General features: G+C 49.1%; 1 protein-coding gene across 4 annotated transcripts in view; it reads right to left on the bottom strand.

Moving 5' to 3' along the window:
• Window positions 1–931: 931 nt before the first annotated feature.
• Window positions 932–19,064, bottom strand: part of Apba1 (amyloid beta precursor protein binding family A member 1) — a 210,200-nt gene continuing 192,067 nt past the window's right edge. For all 4 annotated transcript variants that reach the window (XM_028894003.2, XM_028894022.2, XM_028894027.2 and 1 more), the window contains 4 exons: window positions 17,604–17,816; window positions 6,682–6,801; window positions 5,438–5,578; window positions 932–4,780 (listed from right to left, as the gene is read on the bottom strand). In XM_028894003.2, the coding sequence (XP_028749836.1) occupies window positions 4,709–4,780; window positions 5,438–5,578; window positions 6,682–6,801; window positions 17,604–17,816 (546 nt within the window). In that variant the 3' untranslated portion in view covers window positions 932–4,708. The remainder of the gene's footprint in view (window positions 4,781–5,437; window positions 5,579–6,681; window positions 6,802–17,603; window positions 17,817–19,064) is intronic.

Here is a 19,064-nt window from a genome sequence, read left to right as displayed (position 1 = left end):
CTCAATGATGATGGAGCATAGTATGCTGCCACAGGCTCTTACAAGTCCCAGGACCTGTCCCTGGCACTTGAGCTGGCTTTTGGGAACCCAATCCCCAAGCTGGATTGCCTTGCCCAACCTTGATGCAGGGAGGAGCTTGGTCCTGCCTCAACTTGATGCTTTGTTGATGGCCATGGGAGGCCTGCCCCTTTTTGAATGGAGATGGAGGTGGGGGAGGGAACAGGAGAGGGGAAACTATGGTAAGTATGTAGAATAAATGAAACAAATTAATAAGAAAAAAAGTAAAAAAACCAAACAAACCAACAACAAACAGTTTTCAGCCTGTACCTCCCAGGGCTTCCAGCAGCTGCAGAGCATGTCCCTATGGGATCTGCAACTGGTTTTTCAGGAAGGACAAGGAAGACAATGTTCTAATGAACTGGGGCACTAGAGGGGCGCCAGGCCTTCTCTTCTGGGAGCGGGGTCCACTCATGCCCCTGACAGCAGGAAAATCATGTTCCCAAACTTTGAGAAGTAGAATTGCAAAGAGCACTGGGTAAAAGGCTTCTGGTTCACTGTCACAGAATCTTCAGGTTGGTCCCCTGAGGCACTGCATTCCACTTTGGCCCCAGCCCTGGGCGAAGACCGACGGCTTTTGTTCTTTCTTTTTTAATTGTGGAGGGAAGGATTAATCTCTGCTTCTCTCCCCACAGCGATGATACAAAGTGTGACACCTTTCTCCCATGACACCCAAGGGCTGCGGCTTCCTTTTAGTGTGCTCCAGGGAGGCTGAGCACACTGTGGTGACAGGCTACTGGGCCAGTTTCACAAGATAAATACCTGGGTAGCCACCAGTCCCCATAACCCTTAGAGCCTAGGAAGGAAGACAAGACCCTCCCTGCCCAGAGCCCCAGTGCCCCCTGAGACAGCAAGGCACTCATCCAGCCAGGACTGAGAGGCAAAGTCCTTGTTTATTGTTGCAGCAATTCTTATACAGACGTTAGCGTTCAGTTAAATAAGGAGAGAGCACATTAAATACATCACAGCCCCAAACCAGACGACCGCGGCCACGGCACAAAGAAGGGGAGGGGGGGGTCAAGACTGGTGACCAGACTGTCCGAGGAAATACATTCAGTGGGTGTGCAGTGTCCACATTCCAGGCTCACGTGTAGAGATATTTTATTTATATATATTTATATTTATATATAGAGATCATTGAGTTTCGTGTATACAAAGAACGATATCATTACAAATACAATACTATACTTCTCCCAATGTTTTACAGTAAGCGCTAACGCACCCCGTTACAGAACAGGGGTGCTAGGGCATACCCCAGGTGCTGTGCTAAGTATGTACAAGAGATTTCATTCCCACATGGTCATCATACACTGCCTTGATGGAGGGAAAATAAAACCGGAGTTGTGTGCTCAAGTGGACCCTAACCAGGGAAGGAGGAGCGGACAGAGGGGCAACGCAAACCAACAGGTAAGCCTTGTGACGGCGAGTTGAAACATCAGCGAGAGGTGGCCCTTGGTTGTAAACATTGGTGACAGCTACCCCGGTGGGTGGAGAGACCCGAGCAGGGCTCTGTGGGTGGGTCTTCATCAGTGTGCGAGAGGGAGCGTGGGAGTGGATGGGGCTGCAGGAGGGAGGAGGTGGAGAGTGGGGGAGGTAGTAGGTTACTCTGGACTCCCTGAAGGCCAATGTTGATGGGCAATGTTCAGACAGCAAACCCGTGCGCAGGGAGGTGGCGGCCTGCTGTGTGCTCTACCCCCGGGAGCCTGCTGTGGTGTGGGAGGAAGGTATCGCTCAGGCAGTGGGCTCCAGCCATTGATCTGTGGGGCCTTCTTCCTCTCGTGAACTCAAGGCTGATGGTGGCTCCCTGAAGGGCTCCTGCTGGAGAAGGCAGAGTGGGTTGTGGTGCAACCTCATTGAACTGGGGGTGGTGGTGAATCTGGGAGCCTGTCCCCAAACCTGAGTCACTGTCATGTCCCAACTGAGTGGGCAGAGTGGCTCTGTGCCTTGCAGTTTGGAGAGGGCTGCTCTGTCCATAGTCGGCCCCATCACTGGAGGTGATGAGATATTTACATATGTAACTATGTATGTGAGGATGCCAGACAAGACCTGACTCCAGGTTAACCGCTCAGCCTGACGCCAACAGAGGAAGAACGTGCTCCAGCCAGGGGCCTGGATCGAGCTGCAACTGCTTTCCCTCTGGGTGGGAGGAACCACTTTAACACAAAAGACTAGGTAATCTTACAATCATGCTAAACCATTTGTTTTCTAGAAGAGCTCACAAGAAAAGCTTTTGAACCCCTCTTAAAGCTTCCAGGGTTCTTGTCCAACAAGAACGGAAAGCATTTTCTCTTTCCTCTTTCCCTGGGTGAAGACACTTCACTGTGATTATTTGGGGGGGATTATACTGGGAGAGATGTGTGTGTGTAGCCAGTCCCTGACCAGTCCCAGGCCAGCCTCTGCTGTCCCCTGCCTTCCTGTACAGGCGCCTGGGCATGCACCCATGGTGGCCACCCAGGGTCTAACAAGCATAAGCCTCTCAAGTGACTTTCCAAGGTTCCCAAATGCCTGAAATGGCAGCAATAATGTCACTTTTTGTCTGATCCATCACTCTCTGGCAGAGGAGAGATGGCCTGCACTTTTCAGTGTGCGATTTTATTAGATACCTGACAGATTAGTTATTTCAGGAGGGGTGAAGAAAATCCGGGCCATAGTTCCTGGTCTTCACATTGGCTGGGGTCTGACCTTGGGCTTGGTCTCACAGGAGCATTCTGTTGGACACCATTAGAAACAAGTCCAGATAGCCTGGCTCCTGGGGTCCCAATTCCACACAGCTCTCAAAAGCAGCGGCCCTGTCACCTGTCAGGCAGCTATCTGGACAGCTGGTGGCCGCACATCGCTGGAACTTTCGTCCTAAAATGAAACCGAAGGCTCCAGGGCAGATCCCTGTGAGCACCGGGCTTTCCTGATCCTACCCACCCGACTCATGGGGATGACTGTTTCCCTCCCTAGCTGGAGCCTCTTGTTCTTCATCTTGTTAGATTCAGATCTCTCCCTCCCCCAGACCCCACCCTCCTCTCCGTAAACCCATCCTCCCTAACACTGCTCCCTGAACTGCCATGTCCACAGACACAACGTCAATATCCCAGATGCAGAGAACAGGAGCTATGTTCATATTACAAAATATATTAGATTTTCTTCCCCTGTCTCTACTGAGGTCATCAATGAAACAAAACAAAAACAAAAGCTAGCCACATCCCACAAGAAAACAAACTGCTCTTTGGACCAAGAATAAGTGGAAACTGGCTCAGAATAATATTAAAACACATGTACTAGACTGAGACATAATTCAAAACATGAGGCACCTGATGGAAACATCAAGCCTTCCACACCAGCTACAAACTCCCAGACCTAGAAGACAGTAGATGTTGTTTCCGGAGCACATTTGGGGATTCCTAGGGCCAACACCAAGCACTAAGTCTGCTTGATTTTATGACTTAATCTAGTCTAGCCTTTGAAATGTCACATCCTCAGGAGTGGCTGTGAAAGGACCCAGGCTGCCTTAGCTTTGGGGCAGGAAGCACGACACTAGGGTACCCATATCACAGTTTGTCCCTCAAGAACCTCCAGTGTGTATGTGGGGTTGGGGAGTCTTAGGGGGCACTCTGAGCCAATTGGGATCTGGAGGGCCAGGCCTGAGCCAGGAGGGCCTCTTTCTCAGGATAAGGCTGGCCATTTTCTGCATGTGTCAACCTTCTGCTGGGAGAAGGGATCTTCCAGAGGGGTGCTGGGGGTTCCCCAGACTGTGTGCTAGATTTTCAGCCTACCTCAATGCAGGTAGAGAGCAAATGAGACACTGTGCAGGGAGTGTGTGTGCATGCGTGCGTGCGTGCGTGCGTGCGTGCGTGTGTGTGTGTGTGTGTGTGTGTGTGTGTGTGTGTATTGAACACATGTAGTAAGTGCCTGTGCAAGAATACAGGAAAATAGTACCTGCCTGTGGTCATCCTCCAATTGGTAACCTTGAGTTATTCTCTAATTGGTAACCTTGGGCCAGTCTTGGAAGCCTGAGAGGCCCGGTGACTTCCCAGCATCTCTACAGTATCACAGCAGCCTTGTCTAGGATGTCACGTCTTCTCTTCTCTGCAGTTAGGCCTGTATTAGCACACACATGGAAACTAAAAGGAACTATGGAAGAGATTTAAAGCTGGCTCAGAGATTCTGGGCTGAAATGATGTATGACACCCAACTCCACAGCAGGCAGTGAACATCCTTGAAGATGTGGGCCGTCCCGGTCACCGCTATCTTCCCATCAAGTGAGGCAGGGGGCGGGAGATCGGCAACTGAGGGCAGGCACTGCTCTGCGAGCCCCTTCAGGGAAGCACGTGCCTCTTGGGGAGGGATGATGCCCCCTTGGGCAGTGACAACCCCCTTAGGGCCCCCAAAGGCCCTCCACAATGATCCCAGGTAGATAAATATTAGCTGTTCTCCACCCTCAAGGGGGCACACACAAAGCTTCCCTGGTATGAAGGAAGGAACAGAAAAAAGCAAACTGGAGAGAGACAGAGAGCCAAGAGGCCCTTGCCGACCCTTCTCTTCCTGTGTAAGACCAAATGCTGGGCACGAGAGGGGACGTCTCAGTGGACACGCGATGCAGCACACGAAACACGACCACGGTGAGGAGAGTCCTCCATGCATGCCGCCGTGGAGGTGCGGCTCAGATGTAAACGGGCTGCTCCTGGGCGGTCAGCAGTCTGTACATGGCTGCTGGCATCGTCTTCATGTGGATCTGAGGGCAGAAAGCCATGTTAGCTGGGGCTGGGGGTCACGGCCATAGTACCTCCCACTCACTATGCACAGTTTCTGACAGAGCCCATCCCTGACCGCCAGGCTTGGTTTAGGAAGAGTGAAGCCCGCAGGCATTCTACAAAGTTTGGGGGTGACTGTAAGTGATAAGAAAATCTGGGTAAGGCTTAGTTTTCCAGTTCAAGGCTCCTGTTTTCGCAATCCTTTGGGGAAAAAGGCGGCTCCATGGGAAGGAGGGCTCTGGGTTTCTGGCTGCCTGCTTCCCTCTCCTGTGTGGGAGCGCCAGGTGGAACGAAAGCAGGAACAGAAGCCCCACAAATGTAGTTAGGACATGATGTGAGTCAATGCTGTGGCTCCTGGTTTTATGAGTCTTGAATCTAATTTGTATCTTCCAATCTCATTTGGTGGAGTTAATTGGGGAAAATGAGAGAATTTGGGGAGCCACAGACAGTAGCAACACAAAATGAGTGTTGAAGAGAAGGCAGGTGAGCTTACTTCACCCACGCCTGAGGCAGATGGTCTGCTCAGAGGAGCATCTAGGGAGCGGGAGGGAGGCTCGAGAAGGTTCCCGGCAAGGCCAGCATGTGCCAGGGGGACACACAGTACTTCAACCCTGTTCAGCCCCAGACCTCCTTCCTACCTCCCCAACAGCATTGGAGAGGATGTGGACGATCTTCTCATGTGGTGTGGCTACGACACTCTGGCCGTTGATCTCAATGATCCGATGTCCCACGCGGACCCCGCCTCTCTCGGCTATTCCCCCTCTCATGAGGCTGCAGATCTACCGGAGGCAAACACCAGGTTACACCTAGTGGGCAGAGCCACATCACGTGGGGGTGGAAGACGGTCTTCCCTGGAGCCCTGGTGCACTAGCTGACTTGGTGAGGCTTGGGCTATTTAAATCTCTCAGCTTCGTTTTATGAACAGTGGGTTCTGTGGCTTGGTAAGGAGCCCAGCGATCGAATGTTTAACCAGCATGCACAAGATCCCATGTCTGATCTTTGGCACCATGTACAGCAGCAGCAAAAGTAGGTTCTGTAGCTCCAGCAGCCTGCATGTGTACAGTCTTTGCACAGGGGCACGGCAGGTGTGAACTTACCAGTATGCTCAACTCCGACCACTTTCCGTCCTTGTTAGACCTATCTGTTGGTGGCCAGTGTTTCAGTCAGCCTTCCATAGTCTCAAGCAGGCTCTCCCATGGAACTGTGTGATGCTAGAATCATGTATTTGAGGATCACTACTACATGATCCGAAGAGGCCCTGGAAGCCTACTGTGTTCCATGGTGTGCCTCAAGGAGAAAGGTACCTGTCGTTCTTCTCGATTTGGCGGTCTTTGGCAAACTCACTTCTTACAGGGATGGAATCCATGGCACAGCCAGCTCCTGCATATGGTTAGGCTGTGACCACTGGTGAATGAACCCTCCCAGTGCTGCAGGTTGGGGTGCCTACACCTTACACACTAAACAAGAGTGCCTGTGAGTGAACTCACTAAAGTTGACTTTACACCTCAGACCGTGCATCTTTATACAAAAGGTGATGCAGACAGGACCTTCAGCAAGGGAGCTTAGTGAGTCTGGAGTGAGCGGGTCCTTCTGGCTCTAAGCTGCTCTCAGCTCAAATGTTCCATGGCTGACTTCCACACTGGAGGTAAGACTAAGGGTCTAGGGTTAGGGGACTGTGGTTCCTTGGCTGAATGGTTGCCTAGCACACTCCATCCCCAAACAAACGAAATCTCAAGAAGCTAGTCAAATTACAATGGAAAACCCCAAATCTATTTACTGAATAAAGGGATGAGGGGAATGGACCAGCTGGAAAAAAATTCAATATACCTCCATTTCCATTTATCAGTATCTTGGAAAAGGGTGTGGTGTGACGTGTACTTACAATTCCATTCTGGACGCTGAATCCCAGCTGGTAGCGAAGGTCCGGCCTCCTTATTAGCACTGTGGTCACGGGAGGGCACCTCACAATGTTCAGCTTTACTCGGGACTGGTTCTTTAAGCCCTTGAACGTGAATAAAGTACAGTGGAGATGGTGACCACTGAGTCAGGCAGAGTAAATAAAAGCAGACATGGCCGGACACAGAGGCAGGGTCCACACACACCACAGTCTTCTGAAGGCCGTGCGTGCCTGAGCTGGAGCCAATCCCATGAGGCCTCCCTGGAACCCGTTCAGTCTGTGTGAGATGGGTGACCAACAGATGGCTGGAAAGTGGACGGTGTCCAGGGACCTGGCAAAAGTACAACTAAAGGACAAGAGTCACATGTGATTGACAGATGAGGACGCACACTGTTGGTGGAAAGTCCATGGGACATAGGCTTTTTCCTCTATAAGACGGACTCCAGCAATGACTCCTAACAAAGGGCATACACCTCAGCAGCAGCTCATTCCCAAAGCCAGTTCTCTCCAGCCTCTGACCTCTTCTTCCCCCTCAATGTCTGGAGAGCTCTAGCTCATGGGTATTCCCACCACATCTGGAAGCTCCAGGAGTATTTGCCTCCTTAGGTTGTGATGGATTATGAAGAAGAAATGAAATATGAAGACTGTACATGGGTTCATCTTTGGCCGTCTGCCCTTCCTTTAGTCCAGAATGGATGGTAGAAGAAAATCTGGCCTTTAATTAGGAACAGGAACCTGTTTGGAGCTTCCTACGCATTAGCCAAACCATCTCTCCCTCAGGCAGGCCCACCTACCACCTCATCAGCTACATGCTGAGAAGTGGGAACCAGGCCCAAGAAGCCAGCCCAGAAATAAACATGCCCCCTCCAGTGCTGCTGGCTCTGAGGAAGGCCTGTTCTAACTGGGTTGCCTCCTGCTTGCCAGAGCAGATGCTCTGAGGAGAGCATGCTCCAAAGCTCTCCGTGCCTTTCCCTGCATCTTCAGCACAGAAAGGCTCCGGGAAGATGTTCCACATCCCAATCCAAGAGACACAGAGTGTGTGTACAGAGAAAAATGGCATTTTTTTTTTCATCTTGGAGCAAACAGACCACACTGGTGTGGCTGGAGGCCCTGCTGCTATAGCTGAGGCCAGGTTATCAGAGCACTCAGGAAATGCCTGCCTGCCTGCCTGCCTGGACTCCTATCTGCAAGACCAGCCGACTAAGAAATGGCTTAAGGTCAGCTTAGACCTTCCTCCAAGGGAGCAAGGGTAAAAGGGTCTTGAGGTGGATGAGAATGTTCTCCACTGAGAGCGGGAGGGAACAGCAATTTGGGGGGGGGCAGGGATTTGGAGGAAAAGCTAGCTTTTATTCAGGTCCAAGATATCCCTTAGAGATAGCACCCATGTGACTTGATGCTCACAGTCACATTGGCATCACCAGTGTTCCCAGTGAAACAGGCTAGGGAACGCCTTGGTGAAGGGAACAGTATTTTCAGTGCAGTGGGATGACAGGGTGCTGCTCCTGGATAAGATGCGGGTGATGGCCTGGCCTTGGACTTTCTGCTGACAGCACGTCCCATCGTCATGTCAACAAGACAGAGAGAAGGTCTGGCTTTCTGCTCTGAGCAGTGGGACAGGCACAGCCGGGTGAGGAGGACAGAGCTGGTGTTCCTAGACCTGTGTTCCGTCGTGTTTCTGCTGCCATAAGCAGGCGGCTCTTCGGCACTTTGCTCTATCTGAATTTCTCTACTGTTTTCTACCTGGGGACACTCACTGGGGTCTCTGCCAGGTCCAGTTTCTACATGCATCTTCCCAAATGCCCCAACCCGTGACACTGGAACTCAGCCATTAGCCTTCAGAAGTCAGACTCAGTCCCCAACATCAAAGCAGGTATTGGGAAGCGAGGCAGGCTGGACCTCGGCTATGTACACGTTACAGTTTCCTAAGTGCTGCCTCTTTTTTGCTCACTTAAGAAGCACTTACATACAAAAAAATGGGTTAGGCACCGGACACTGGTAGGAATAAGATCCTCTAGGTCTCTTGGAACTGGGGGCACATGAGAGGCTAAGAGAACACAGAGTGTGTGTCAGAACTAAAAATGGGGGGGCTGAGGCAGCTTGAGTCCCACTGCATCCACCCCACCACGTCCCCTGCAGACCACACACCATAATACCAGGAATTTGTGAAACTGACAGGGTCCACCTGTAGGGATTCTGGCCCTTCGTTTCAATGCTTACACCTGTTAACTGCCCGGGCAATCTGGGAGACCTTCTAGAATATACCAAAACGCATGAGAATGAAACAATTTTCTGTTACCTACAAATTTCACACTGCTCTGGGGAACTGATTTAAGATGCCTGTTGGGCCCCTCAGCAACGTAATTTTTAAGACTGGATAAAATGTGCTTCAATGTAAGGCTTCAGAAATGGCAATTGGAAATAACCAGGGCATGATTTGCTCTGCTATCCCTAATCAGTGTTTCAAGTTGGGTCTCATTAACTTAGATTTCTGACCTGCCATTTTGTTGGAGGTGCCAATTAAATAAACAGTCATTTCGTCCCCATGACAACAGTGAATGATGCAGCAAATTAAGAAATCTGGTGGGAAGGGAAGAAGCCAGAGTGGTATCTATAGCAACAAGAGCAAACTCACGATACTCCTGAGAAGGAAAGGGAAGCCAGGCACTAGGTTGGAAAGGAAGTCTAGAGGGCAGGACTTGGAGGCAAAGGCATGAGCAGAGAGATACCAGCATGCTTCGTCTACCAATGACTATGCTTTAGGAATGAATTACAACTGGAAAAGTAAGAACTAGGCAAACAAGAATTCAGAGGGTTTCTGTAACTAGAAACATTCTGCGTCCTGTAATCTGGGGGGAGAAAGGCCAGTGAGCTTTGAAGTGGGAAGACACAGAGCACGTCGATTTAGACTCCTGTTCCTCAGGGTACCGGCCAGAAGGCTGGCAATGCCACCTTCCCCAGGAGTTTGCTGAAAAGCAGAGTCCCACTTAAGACTTGTCAGAACAGAACAGATCCCTTAACAGGAACCCCGGGTGGCTCTTGTGAGTGTGAGAAGCAGTGACTGATTAGGATGCTGGGTAGAGTAACGTGGGCAGGGACCTGCTGAAATGAATAGCACTACAGAAAAGCTCTGAAGCCCAGACATTCCCCTGCAGTAGCTGGAGCAGTGTGAGCATCTATCTGCGTCCAGGCACAAAGTGGGGCGATGTCTAGAGAATTGTAAAAAATGGCACTGAATCCACTGAGTTCAGTCTTCATCTGGTGCTGGGGGCTCCTCGGCTAGGACAAGCCACAGGTAGGCGATCTGATTTTCCAGCCTGACACAGCTGAGGCTCTTGGGACACTTGGGAGTGCTCAGCAGTTTCTAACTGGACCTTCGTCCTGCGCAGCTCTGCTGAGGGAGGCCAGCGAGGCAGCGGCTTTCTCAGGCCCTCTTCGGCAGCTGTCTCTTTCATCATCACGTGGGCTTTTCATCTTCCCAGTCCATGGAGATTCCGTTTACAGACATCAAAGTTTAGCTCTTCAAACAACCTTTCCCCTTCAGGAAGCTCCAGGGCCTCTCCGTTCACCTCTGAGTCAGTTTTGTTTCCACCTCAAGTTGGTGATATGTGGACAGAGCTGAGTCCCCAGGCAGTAGTCAAGGTGGTCAGGCTGACCTCACAGATACCACGGTCCCTCATCTTGTCTGTCATTTAGAGGGCAATGTGGGTGGGTGAGAGGAGAGTTGGGGTCTAATGAATGGCCAGCTGGGGACCCCGAACCTTTGGGGTTTCAGGAAAAGGGTGGCTTAGGGAAGGCCAGGCCCTGACATAAGGTTGGGAGTTATCTGAAATTCCTGCTTCTTAAACCCAGGTCTAACCCCCCGCCCCCCTCACACACACACTTGGGTTGCTATAACAAAATATTACCCACTGGACTTACAATCAATGAGAGGTACTTCTAATAGTTAGGCAGGCCTGACGTCTGAGGTTAGGATGCTGCAGTCATGATAAGCTCCTCCCGTGGGCTGCGGACTGCCGGCTTCTGGTTGCTTTCACATGGAGGAAGACCACCAGGGAGCCCTGTAGGGTCCCTTGCATAAAGGCACTGATCCAATTCATGAGAGCATCACCCTTAAGACCTAATCACCCCCAATCGCCACTGGGGTTAGGGTCTCAACATGTATTTTAAAGGGGTACCCCTCTCCTCACCCCATATCCTTTCCAGACCCAGATTAACTCCCTGTAAAGTCATCCTCTCCAGCTTCACTCACCAATTTCTCTCCCTCACTCTGCACTCCACACACAGATCCTGAAGATACTGACAAGTGGGGGCTGGGTAGGCCTTGGCTGTGGAGGGGGCCGTCCTATGCACGGCAGGCTGTGCCCGTAATACAGTCTTCACAGTGAGAGAGTCAAGGCAGTCTCCAGGCTTCTGGGGCATGAGGATGTCCACTTGCCCAGACACCCTCCCTGGACAGTGGGAGATGTCTTGGGGGTGTCTTTTCACTGGCTGAGTGACCTGTCTCCACCAGAGTCAGCTGTGTGACTGCTGTTCTGTGCCTCAGTTTCCTACTTGGGCAATGGATAGACAACAGTACCTGCTGCATAGAAGTTATGAGTAACCAGAAGCCATGAGTTCAGTGAGCTAATCTGCAACCACCCTCTGGTCAGTGTTGGGTGCAGATTAGCTCACTGGCTTCTGTAACTGTGGGGCCTGGCTTCTGGGTAAGGACCTACCCACTGTCTGGGCCACACAGCTCCTTGCATTTCTCACGTGCCCACACAAGTAAATCGTTCACAGGAGAGAAGGGCAGTGGTCCTGCCTTTCAGTAGAGGTCACTATGACGACACCAGATTAACCCCCACAGGTCAGGCTGAGTTCTTCCCCTTGACTCAATGCCAGCCTATTGTCCGTCAATTCAAGCAGACACTTCTAAACACTACTGTCCTTCCTGACACAAACCTAGGTTTTAACTTCTTCAAAGTCAAATTAAACTTTCAAAGTCAAACATTCCCTCTCCTAAACTCCTGCAGCCTTGTACCTCTGTTGCTACACATCCTTTCCGCAATGTCATTGTCTTGGACATGCATGGCCTGCCTCTCCATGGTTCAGCACCTAACAAAGGTCCAATTAAACATATCTGAATGAATCTGCATTAAGCAAATTTTCTGATCTCATCATTACTGGACAGCCACGTGCTGCACAGTTTTCTTAGTCAACTAGACCACACATACCATAGCAGTCTTGTAAGACAGCAGTGGAACTGAAAAATTCCCATTACCTGGTGTGGTGGCTTGAACAGGTGTGTCCCTCATAGACTCATGTGTTTGAACACTTGGCCTATTAGGAGGTGTGGTCTTGTTGGAGGAAGTGTGTCACTGTGGAGGTAGGCTTTGAGGTCTCATATATGCTCAAGCTGCACCCAGTGTGACAATTCAATTCCTGTGGTCTGTGGATCAAGATGCAGAACTCTCAACTCCTTCTCCACACCATGTCTGCTGGCATGCTGCTGTACCCTGCTATAATGATAATGGACTAAAACCTCTAAAACTGTAAGCCACTCCAATTAAATGTTTTCTTTTATAAAAGTTGCCATGGTCATGGTGTCTCTTCATAGCAATAGAAACCCTAACCAAGTTGGTACCAGGGACTGGAGTATTGCTGTGATAGGCCTGACCATGCTTTTGTTTGGACGAATTTAGACTCTGGGAGTTTGAATTTGAAGACCAGTTGAGTGGTTTAAGTTGGGCTTAATGGGCCATACGAGTAGGAAAATGTAAGACAGTGGTGTTGAGGGTGATTCGAATTATGGGGGCCTGGCCCAAGAGGTTTCAGAGGAGAAGAATTTTAGTATGTTTCCTATAGATCATTCTTATGATATTTTGGTGAAGTATGTAGCTGCTTTTGCCCTTGTCCAAAGAGTTTGCCTGAGGCTCAAGTGACGAGTTTTGGATTAATTCTGTTGGCTGAGGAAATATCAAAACAGCCTAGTATTAACTCTGTCATATGGTTATTAGTGTTCACTCTTATGAAGATTTATAATGAAAAGGAGCAAGCTGAGCAAGGAATAATACAAAATGTACAATTTGAGGAGAAAAGAGGCACCAGGAAGTAGAATACAGCTAAATTCTGTGATCAAGGAGATAAGCAGATTAAGAAGTGGAATAAAGAAGTGGTGACCTCAGGGCAAGACCCCACCCAGCTAAATTCCAATTTATGAAAAGGAATTAAAGAAAACCTTAGAGCTGGGTGTGGTGGTGCACACCTTTAATCCCAGCACTTGGAAGGCAGAGGCTGGCAAATCTCTGAATTTGAGGTCAGTCTGGTCTACAGAGTGAGTTCCAGGACAGTCAAGCTTAGGCAATGAAGGTAACCATCAAAAACAGAAAGCTGGCAAAGATATGATTGAATAAGGGGACTATGTCCCAGCCCCAGAAAGCAGCAGAAGTTGGCAGCTTTGGCCATGAGGTTCTGGCTTTAGAGTCATGGATAGAGTCTTCTTCTGTGACTAAGGGGTTATGGCCTCTCCCTCTGTGAATAAGCCACTGAGGCCAGTTATATGGAAAGGGTGTCCCTACATGGAGGCTTAGAGACCATTGTGTAAAGCTGTGAAAGTGAAGCCTGAATTGTCTTGGAGACAGCTGCTGAGGAGAGCTGCTAACAGGGATTAGAACCAACCCAAGAGAAAGAATTGTGTTGCAGTCAAGAAAGCTGAAAGGAGTTGGAGATCTGAAGAGCATTTTGACATTTGACATGCAGAGTTTGGAATTTGCTCAGCTGGTTTTTGGTCTTGCTTTGGTCCAGCATTTCCTTCCTATGCTCCCTTTCCTACATTTTAGAATGGTAATGCATATCCTGTGCCATTATATGTTGGAAGTATGTGATCTGCTTTTTTATATTGATTTTATAGGGGATTACAGTTGAGAGAGTGCATGAATCTCAGAAGAGACTTTGAACTTTGGACTTTTAAACATTGTTGTGACTGTGATAGACTATGGGGACTTTTGAAGTTGAACAATATGCATTTTGAAATATGTTATGGCTATAAGTCTATGGGGGCCAGCGAGTGGAATGTAGTGGTTTGAATAGGTATGGCCACCATGCTCATGTGTTTGAATGCTTGGCCCATAGGGAGTAGCATTATTAGGAGGTCTGACCTTGTCGGAGGAAGTGTGCCACTGTGGGAGTGAGCTTTGAGGTCTTATATATGCTCAAACTACATCCAATATACAGTTTCCTTCTGCTGCCTGTAGATCAAGATGTAGAACTTTCAGCTCCTTCTCCAGCACCACATCTGCCTGCATGCTACCATGACCCACCTTGATGACAATGGACTAAACCTCTGAAACTATAAGCCAGCTCCAATTAAATGTTTTCCTTTATAAGAGTTGCCATGGTCATGGTGTCTCTTCCCAGCAGCAGAAACCCTAAGACACCTGGGGACTCCATAGGCATCTGAATACCACAGTACATCTCACTCCTCATGACTGCAGTGACATCTGTGTAAACTCACTTGCATTGCCAACTTTTACGCATAAAAACATAGCATGTGTGCATGCACATACATGTATGTACAAAATACTTAATAAAGGCTATGCCACTGGCTTATATATATTTATTATGCTGCATTTGTATCATTATTTTAGGGTGTACTCCTACTCATTAAAACACAACATTAATTATAAGATAGTATGCTGTGTTATGCTGGCAGCCCCCTCATGGATCCTACAATTACTGTCTCTCTTGGTTTTACCATGAGGCCACATCAGGTGACAGACCTAAATTGTTTAAATACTCTGTGATGTTTGGAAAATGATAAAATTGCTTAGTGATTTGCATTTCCCTGATGGCTAAGGATGTTGAACATTTCTTTACATGATTCTCAGCCATTTGAGATTCCTCTGTTGAGAATTCTCTGCTTAGATCTGTACCCCATTTTTTGATTGGATTATTTGTTTTTTTGATGTCCAGGTTGAGTTCCTTATATACTGTGGAGATCAGCCCTCTGTCAGATGTGGTTTGGTGAGGATCTTTTCCCATTCTGTGGGCTGTCGTTTTGTCCTTTTGACAGTGTCCTTTGCCTTACAGAAGCTTTTCAGTTTCACGAGGTCCCGTTTTGCTAATTACTGATCTTCGTGCCTGTGCTATTGATGTGCTCATCAGGAAGTTGTCTTCTGTGCCAATGCCTGCCCAACTACGTGCATAGCAGCTTATTTGTAATAGTCAGAAACCGGAAACAACTTAGATGTTCCTCAACTGAAGAATGGATAAAGAAATTATGATACATTTGGAGTGTTAGTCAGCTGTTAAAAACAATGACATTAGGAAATTTGAAGGCAAATGGACGGAACTAGAAAAGATCATCCTGTGTGAGGTAACCCAGATCCAGAGGGACAAACATGGCATGTACTCACTCATAAGTGGATATTATCTGTAAAGCAAAGGATAATCGTGCTACAACTCACAGACCCAGAGCAGCTAAGTAACAAGGAGGGCACAAGGGGCGTGGGTGGGTGGGAGATTCATGAATCTCATTGTGAAGGGGAAATAGAATGAACATTGCCAGTGGGCAGGGAGAGGGGCCTGAAAGGGGGATGGGGATGGGAGAAGAGATCAGGTGGGTGGGAGGATGGAGGGAGAGAGTACTGGGAGAAACAACTGGAATCTGGGGGCATCTCTGGGATGAGCTAAAAACCTAGTGCAGTGGAAACTCCCAGGAATCTATGAGGGTGACCCTAGTTAAGACTCCCAGCAATGGGGGATATGGAACCTGAACTGGCCATCTCCTGTCACCAGGCAAGACTTCCAGTGGGACATCAACCTGGTCACAAACCCTTCATCCTACAATTTGTCCTGCCTACAAGATGTGCTGGGAGTAAAGATGGCATGGAAATTATGGGACTGACCAACTAATGACTGGCCCAGCTAGAGACCCATACCTTGAGAGTGAGCTCAACCCTGAGGGCCAGGATCCAGAGGTGGGATACCCCAGAGACCTAGGACAGAACTAAACACCACTGGCAAAAACAAACAAACAAACAAACAAACAATGAAATGATTCCTAATGATACCCTGCTGTTCTCATAGATTGGCACCTTGTCCAGTCATCATCAGAGAGGCTTCACCTACAGTCTTAGTTAGGGTTTCTATTGCTGTGAAGAAATGCCATGACCATGGTAACTCTTAAAAGGAAAATATTTAACTGGGGTTTCAGAGGTTCAGTCCATTGTTATCATGGCGGGAAGCATGGTGGTGTGCAGACAGACATGCTGGCTACATCTTCATATGCAGGCCACAGGAAGTCCACTGAGACACTGGGTGGTATCCTGAGCATAGGAAATCTCAAAGCCTACCTCAACAGTGACACACTTCCTTCAACAAGGCCATACCCTCTCCAACAAAGCCACACTTCCAAATAGTGACACTCCCTATGAGATTATGGGGCCAATTACATTCAAATTATCACATCCAGCAACTGATGGGAACAGATGCAGACCCAAAGTCAAATATTAGGTAGAGCTTGGAGAATCCTATGGAAAAAGGGAAGGAAGGATTTTAGAAGCCAGAGGGGTCAAGACATCACAAGAAAACCCACAGAACCAACCAATCTGGGCCCATAGAGGCTCACAGAGACTGAAGAGAAAACCAGGGAGCCTGCATGGGACTAACCTAGGCCCTCTGCATATATGTTACAGTTGTGTAACGTGGTCTTCCTGAGAGAATCCTAACAGTAAGAGCAGGGGTGTCTCTGACTCTGATGCCTGTTTTGGGGACTCATTCCCCCATTCATTGCCTCATCCAGCCTTAATAGAAGAGGAGGAGCCTAGTCTTGCTGCAACTTGATATACCTTGGCAGGCTGATATCCTTGGGAGGCCTGCCTATATCTGAAGAGAAACAGTGGAGGAGGAGTGGATGGGGGTCGGGTAGAGGGGAGATGGGGGTGTACTGGGAAGAGGGGAGGGAGGGGAAACTTTGGTTGGAATGTATGAACAACAACAACAAAAGAAAAAAATTGCCTAATGACACATCTCTCAGAACTTATTTCTCCACACGCGGCTGTATACTAAGCAACAAGTCTACCTCAGGGGTGACACGTCACCCTGCCCTCTGTGCTCGCCTGCAGCCCTGCCCCAGCTCGTGAGATGGGGGTGTTAGCTTTTGCGGGTTTTCTTGGGCACAGAATGGCTATTGTACAGATGTGTTCACTCCCCCCAGAGTGGTGTCCTTAGGACCAAGGGAAGCTGAGCACCCAGCCTGCCTACTCACTGGGTGGGGTGTGGGGTTCTGGGGCCAAAGGTGCAATAGTGTCATGCTGGCGACACAAGCAGCAAGATCAGTGTCCTCTAAAGGCTACGTATACCGTATACGGACGCCTCAAGTAGTCACATTCATTTTCTCTTTAAGTAACTCTTTTCTTTAGTGACAGCATCAGCGTGGGTGGAACAAAAGCGAACATGTGGACTAGAGCAGCTTGGGAAGAGGCAGGTTGACCCACACCAGTGTTCTCTGCAGAGCTGAAGCATTCCCATGAGCTTTGAAGCGGGTGGTAAATCACCTCACGTCTGTCTGGCTGTACAGGACTGTTTGGGTTACAGAGCTGATGGAAATCCTGCTGGGGCTGTGTCTGGGTTACGTGGGAGGAAGTGAGTTAGTTAACTGATGGGTTATGCCTATGGCAGGCATTGGACTAGATGCAGGTGTTATGTAAGCCTCAGACAGTACTTGTGACCCTGACCTATGGAGAAACTTATAATAGTAACTTGAGGGTTGGCTGCCTTGAGTACAAGTCCATACCATTTATATCTGGGTCGTCCTCAGAGCCTGAGCTTAAGCATGTTCACAAACATCAAGCATAGAGTCACATGCATGGCAGTCACATTTTACATTTCAGGTCTGCTACTGAAACGGTTTTCTCATGCCTAGGTACCTTGATAATGCTCTGGCAGGTGGACAGAGGCAGGCCCACCAGGCTGGTGCCGTTGATGGACATGATCTGGTCCCCGATGTTCAGCTTTCCTGATTTCTCTGCGGGGCCTCCATGCATCATGTTGGCAATGATCACAGTCGGTAGAATGGATCCCCAGCCAGACTCCACAATCACAACTCCTAGGATTTCTCCTTTCTGTTTCTCTATGAAAACCTGAAAGGAGAAAAATATGTAGAAAGTATATGTCAGCAGCCACATGGGATAGACCTGGTCTCCCTCCCTGCATGGGGGAAGAGAAAGATACTACTTTGAGGATGCCAGTCCAGGTGAGTTCCTATCTTCTCTATGCTCCATGGCATCTGGGGTCTGTAAGAAACCACTTCACATCTAGACCTTGGAATTCACCCTCGTTTCAAATGACCAACCTGGCCTCACACAAATACAGGGGGCGCCAGGCTTTTGTGTTTTCCTTGAAAACATCAGTTGTCTTTTGTAGTGGGAGCTTTGGTGGCCTGTTAAACCTTAATCCATGGTGGCTTTTGGATTTGATGCACAGGTTTTCTCATTCCACAGCACTTTGTAAATTATTTTCAGTATTGAAGATTTCTGAGTGAAAAACACATGAAACACTTCTCTGTGAGGAGGAGGGTGAGGAAAAAGTGACGCTGAAGTTGCTGTGACCGAAAGGCTGTGATGCACACAGGAAGAACAGGTCCTGGACATATATAATGCATGTGTCACCTCTGGTGGCCGGCACAGAAGCATGAGTTAGTACTGGACCCCAGTAGTATATGGAGGTGTGCAGACCAGCAGAATCTGCATCCATATGTTCTGGGACCCAACAAAGCCATCTTCACAGGCGCCGCCCACTTCTCCCAGCAGCTCCAGCAGCAGTAGGCCCTTCCCTGAAGCATTTCCCACAGCCTAGTGGGAGATACTCCCGTTACACACTGGATCACTCCCGTGTTGCGGTTCTAATCTGAGTACCTCCTCCAGCGCCTCAACACAGAGCAAATGTATTTATAGGCAACCACGCTAAACTGAGGACATCAGCATGTCCTCTAATCCAATGCACCTGTGCTCTTCTAAGAGGAGATTTGGACACATGGAAGATGACAGAGGGGTGTGAGGAGAAGAGGACATCTGCAAGCCAAGGACAGAGGTGTGAACACAGCCTTTCTTCCCAGCCCTGAGGATTCAAACTTACCAACAGTTCAACTTACACTTCAGCCCGGAACTGAGAGGCAGTTCCCGTCTGTTGTGGGAGCTGCCTAGCCTGTGGGGTCTATCATGCAGCCCTAGCCAATGAATATGTCCCTGCCCATCCCAGACCAATATGCGACAGAGGGTACAGCTACCTCTAGATCCCCCGCCCTGTGGTTCAGAAGGAAGGTGATGCCCAGCAAGGCCACACTCCTCCTCAGTACCTCCCCCACTCCCCTTTTGCTCTGAGTGCAGGCT

The sequence above is a fragment of the Peromyscus leucopus genome, chromosome 1 (assembly GCF_004664715.2).
Source record: "Peromyscus leucopus breed LL Stock chromosome 1, UCI_PerLeu_2.1, whole genome shotgun sequence".
NCBI lineage: Eukaryota > Metazoa > Chordata > Mammalia > Rodentia > Cricetidae > Peromyscus > Peromyscus leucopus.
Note: the sequence above shows the minus strand (reverse complement) of the source record. Positions and strands in the feature narration are given on the sequence as shown.